The sequence below is a fragment of the Apaloderma vittatum genome, unplaced genomic scaffold (genome assembly GCF_000703405.1).
Source record: "Apaloderma vittatum isolate BGI_N311 unplaced genomic scaffold, ASM70340v1 scaffold19131, whole genome shotgun sequence".
In the NCBI taxonomy this organism is placed as follows: Eukaryota; Metazoa; Chordata; class Aves; order Trogoniformes; family Trogonidae; genus Apaloderma; species Apaloderma vittatum.
In genome coordinates, this window is record NW_009698726.1 from 1 (window position 1) to 5170 (window position 5170).

The 5170-nt window shown below is 50.8% G+C and overlaps 1 protein-coding gene across 1 annotated transcript; it reads right to left on the minus strand.

The window, feature by feature from the left end:
• Positions 1-1295: 1295 nt before the first annotated feature.
• LOC104280471 (aldose 1-epimerase-like) lies at positions 1296-3216 on the minus strand. Its single transcript, XM_009878132.1, has 4 exons — positions 3159-3216; positions 2139-2280; positions 1869-2043; positions 1296-1373 (listed from the first exon to the last, which is right to left on the minus strand). The coding sequence occupies exons 1-4, from the start codon at positions 3214-3216 to the stop codon at positions 1296-1298; spliced, it is 453 nt and encodes a 150-aa protein (XP_009876434.1).
• Between the last annotated feature and the right edge of the window lie 1954 nt (positions 3217-5170).

A 5170-nucleotide genomic window follows, 5' to 3' on the forward strand; every position in this document is an offset into this window, starting at 1 on the left:
GACAGAGCACTGGAATAGGCTGCCCAGGGAGATTGTGAAGTCTTCTTCTCTGGAGACTTTCAAAACCCACCTGGACGCATTCCTGTGTGACCTATTGTAGGGGATCCTGCTCTGGCAGGGGGGCTGGTCTAGACAATCTTTTGAGGTCCCTTCCAACCCCTGATATTCTGTGATTCTGTGATTCTGTAGCTGATTGCAACAGGTCTGCTGGCCCAATGGCCAAGCACTTCTACTTGGGATAAAATCATTCCCACAGCTCTGCAACTGAGGACACGTGCTGGAGTGCTGTGGATCCAGTGGAAGTCAGGGCTCATGCAGCCCCCTCGGCAGCAGCGTGGCAGAAGGTGCATTGCATGGGATGTCTGCCCCAAGGGCTGGCTACTCATATATCCCTGGTGAGTAAGGGTGTCAGCTCCTCAATATGATGGCACTGCCATGCCCCTGGCTTGTGCCAATTTTTTTTGATACCTCAGAAACGTGGAGGTTTTCATCAGGCTCCTGTAACAGGATTTTGGTGACGGTACATAATGTTAAGATGATGGGTTTCCGTCTGCAGTCTTATATTCAAGACTATAACTGGATGCGGCCACTTCACTTCAGCAGCAAAGGCATAGGGCAGAAGATGTTCTGGTGCAGCTATCACTGCCGGCTTCAAAACAGGAGTTAAAACAGAGGAGCCAGGGCAGGCAGCTGGGATAGTCCCAGCACACTGTCCTTCACAAAGCTATTTTGCGTGACCACTGCATACCCATGCCATGGCAACGTGGCTGTCAGACCTGGCAGCTCTGGCCGTGAGGCCTGCCCTCAGCCTGGCATGGGAAGGGCAGGGCACCCTTTGATAAGCTGACGCTGAGCTGTGAGGCAGGTCAGTGGCAGGGAAAAAGCAGCAGCCAGCCTGGCTGAGAGCACTTCACTCCAAATAGCTGATGTGACATACAGCCACAATATCAGCCTTCCCACATGCTCCACATGAGTATCACCAAATAGTCCCATGCTGTAGTTTGAGCTGTGACATGCCTTGTCCCTAAACAAAGTGTTTTCAGTGGATTTTTACTGCAAAACAAAACCTAATGCCCAGGGCGGGGCTGGACAGAGGCTGAGAGCTTTGCACAGACCAGACTGCAGCAGAGGTGGCGGCAAGAAGTTAAAGCCAGAAGAAACTGCAGGTGGAAACCACAGAGGAAGAAAGTTCACCAGGGTAGTTTGAAAGCACTGTTCAGCCCCTGATGGGATTTCTGGCTAACCTGCTAAAGGTACTTACCCCTCTTGGTGGTGTGACACATCATCCCCTCTACTTAAGCAGCGCTGAACACGAGCCATGTGGTGTGGTTGTATTCCTCACCTGGCTGGAGTAGCGTGTTGGGGAAGTGTGGCTGGAGAGAAGCAGCAGCACATCAGCCGCTGTGAGCACACCCCAGGGGACCAGAAAGGGTCATGGGGGTACAGCTGCAGCCCCTCTGTCTTCCTGGAGCAGCACCCCACCCACAGCTCCCCCCAGGCACTTTCAGCAGCAGTGTTTAACTGCAGGTTACTCGCTGGCTGGCTGAGTGGGCAAGTCCTCCTGCTAGCTGAATTCAGGCCCTGTGGAGAGGACGTGGCAAGGGCCCAGTGGGGTCTTCTACTCTAGACCTGCACCCTTGGGAAGTTGGGCTGTACGGGGATGGTCCCTGCTGTGCCAGACAACCCCTGCATAACACTGCAGGATGCTGTGACCTGTGCCTTGCTCCATTCTCATGTCTACAAAGTGTCCCCTCACCAAACAGATTCTATTTGTCTATTTAACACGCCAGAGACATGGCAGCATGGGGAGTGGTATGGTCCCCCCTTGCAGAACCCGAGTAACTCCTAGGGGTGGGGGGACAGTTCACCTTGTTAACAGCATCGGGCCAGTTCTGGGTTTCCAGGCAGAAAGCTGAGTGCTTGGGGTACGGGACAGAGCCTTTGCCCTTCAGGGAGCCGTCCAGGTTGTTCCCGGTATAAAACTGGATGCCAGGCTGGGTAGTGTGAACCTCCATGGCCCTTCCGGTGGGTGGGTGGCGAGCCCTGGGGAAATGCCAGTAGAAGATGCCAAGGGGTTGGCCAAATGAGTGCCCCATGCATGCAGGGGTAGGGGATCCCTGCCGGAGTTCCCAACCTACCTGGCCACAAGGTGTCGAGTCTGTGCCTGCTGCAGGCAGAAATTGTGGTCAAAGCCATCTAGGTGAAACTTCTGCAAGTGCTTCCCCAGCTCCACGGGCTGCCGGAGATCGAAGCCGGTGCCCTGCACAGTGGCCACCTCCCCTGGGCAAGGAGAACAGCAGTGTCAGGCACTCATCCACATATCAGCAAACGCCTGCGGTGCTGGCCCTACCGCAGGGTTGAGATCCCTTACTTTGGTGAGCTGAGGGTTTTAAGCCATCTGTGATCCTTGTTTCATTACGGTGCCCTGCTTCAAGCAAACTTGCCTTGTAGTCACTGTAACTCAGGTTGGGATATCACCTTGTCCTTCAGCAGAGCTGGCAGCCCCCAGGGGCACTGCTGTGTTTAGCTGGGACAAAGAAAGGCAAGGAGCCAGAAAACAAGAGGGGAAGGTCTGTATATAGAAACACAGAATCATTAAGGTTGGAAAAGACCTCTAAGATCATCAAGTCCAACTGTGAACCCAGCACAGCTATGACTACTAAACCACGTCCCGAAGTGCCACATCTATGCTTTTTTAGAACACCTCCTGGGATGGTGTCACCACCACCTCCTTGGGCAGCCTATTCCAATGTTTCACCATTCTTTCAATAAATTTTTCCTAATATCCAATCTAAACCTCCCACAGCACAACTTGAGACCATTTCCTCTGTCCTATCACTTGTTACCTGGGAGAAGAGACCAACCTCCATCTCACTGCAACCTCCTTTCAGGTAGTTGTAGAGCAATAAGGTCTCCCCTCAGCCTCCTTTTCTCCAGGCTAAACAATCCCAGTTCTCTTAGCTGCTCCTCAGAAGCCATGTGCTCTAGACTCTTCAACCGCTTCGTTGTTCTTCTTTGGACCTGCTCCAGCACCTCAATATCTTTCTTATACTGTGGTGCCCAGAACTGCACACAGTACTCAAGATGTGGCCTCACCACTGCTGAGTAGAGGGGTAAAATCACTTCCCTACTCCCGCTAGACACACTGGTTTGGATACAGGCCAGGATGCTGTTGGCCTTCTCGGCCACCTGGACACACCATTGGCTCATGTTCATGAGACTATACAAAGTAATCAGTATAAGCCCAAAACTTATTAGCTATTCATATTTATATATGCACAAGATTTATATAAATATACTCCCTTTCTCTAAATAAATGAATCCTTCCAAATGGCTGAATGCACATCTGTGAAATGGCCTGGCCCACCTGCCAGGATGGTGAATATGGGCTGTATACTAGGACCAGTTTGCTCCTGCCTCAGGTCACTGTTTCAGGGGGAAAAAAAAGGTTTAAGACCCTAAACCCAGCATTTTCTTTCAAGTCTACTTTAAGAACTGATGTGGGGATGCAATATCCTGTGCTAAAGCTCTTGCAGTAAGAACAACCCTAACATACACTAAATACAGTACAAAAGAGCCATCCTAACCCAAAGGCAAGGGGTTTTGCATGGGGGAGGTGAGAGAGGAATGGCAAGGGAGGAGATTTTCCCCTAAAGTCACATTTTAATACCGGTCTCTAAAAGGAGCGGTTTCCAAGGGTAAGCAGGCAGCTGCCCATATTGAGGGTAGTGACGTGTAGGTATCTGGATCCCACTACCAGCCCCACGCACCATGCACCGAGCTCTGCTCGCTGCGGTCACACACCCAGCTCGGCTGCAGCTCTGCACCAGTTCTGCTCTGCAAGCCTTGAGGAACAGCAGTCTCCACCTGACAAAGGGCATTTCTGTGGCTTCTGATCCCATCTAAAAGGAACGTATTTACTGAATTCAGCTGTAGGGTGGAAAAACACCTTGAAAGAAACATAAACCATTTCTAGCGTAAACCACAGCAGCCACTGCACACAAGGGCAACACCTTTAATAGTTGCACAAATCTCATCTTCACTCCAGGGCTAGGACTATACACTCTTTCATCAGCTTCAAAGGCTGCGTTTACTCAAAACACCAAGAGGGAACTGCAAAAAGAAGGCCGCAAGCCAGCCACAACTAGAAGTGAAACAGCTCCATGGTGAAAGCAGTGGGGAGAAGCAGAGGAGTGGGTTTTGTACAGCCTTAAGCTCTTCCATGGCTTTAGCCCAGGCATGACACATTAAGCTGAACAAAAGCTGTCTGGACTGGGAGACCTCCTCCTCCAGGTGCAAGCAAATGCATGCAAACACGCCAGGTTTGTTCATGAACACAGACACAACTCTGGTTTTAGCAGACACCTGAGCTAAAAAGCTTTCTCGGTTTCTTTTTAAAGCCTCTCTTCCTCTCCCTCCTGAAGTCAGAAGGTGCACTCAGCAAAGCAGCCCTGCAAAAGTGTCAGGGAGACAAGTCCTGTCATTTCCAGTAAAGCCTATGCTTACCAGACACCACCCTGCAGGCTCATGTAGCTGATGGGCATGCATGCCACCCAGTTTTTCTTCCGTTGATGTCATCTGCACTCAGGAGCACGGCCTCCCTGGCATTTACGCCCCAGACTGGCTGCTTGATGCTCCCATCACTACTCTGTCCTCTGGAGAGCTCCAGCATCACACAGCACGGCACTCTCACCTCCTACAGTTCAGCATGTGCACTCTGATGGCTCCATTCCACTCAGGCAGTCAGGCTGGATGACAAGCCATCACTTAGGAGCAAATCCAGAAGACCACTTTTTTGATTACTTATATCTGTTTTACATTGTTCAAAAACTAAGCCAAATGCAGCATTTTTTTTTAAACAATGCTTTTCATTCTTACAAAACCCACGGCAATTTAGTATCAGATTCATTTTACGATTAGATCGACCCTTACCGCAGCTCAGCACAGTCACTTATGCCAAATGAGGAGTGGATGGTGGAGCAGCGTGGTGGGAGCCTTGAAGTCAAGTCACCCAAAGCAAGGTGCTCCCTTGTTAGCAGCTGGACCATTGTCAAGTGCATGTGTTCAGTGCTGACTCTCCTGTGGGTATGGGGAATGTGTTCCCTGTCCCAGCTTGTTCAGACTGTTAACTTAGCGGCTTGTTCATTTCTGGGGAGGAATAGAGCAGAAG

Bases quoted from the DNA above. Each gene is read 5' to 3' on its own strand.
- LOC104280471 (XM_009878132.1), bottom strand. From the start codon at position 3,216: ATGAACATGAGCCAATGGTGTGTCCAGGTGGCCGAGAAGGCCAACAGC. The intron at 2,281-3,158 runs GTATCCAAACCA...CTCCTTGCCCAG, and splicing joins GGCCAACAGCATCCTGGCCT to GGGAGGTGGCCACTGTGCAG. The intron at 1,374-1,868 runs GTGAACTGTCCC...GCTTCTCTCCAG, and splicing joins GGCCCGATGCTGTTAACAAG to CCACACTTCCCCAACACGCT.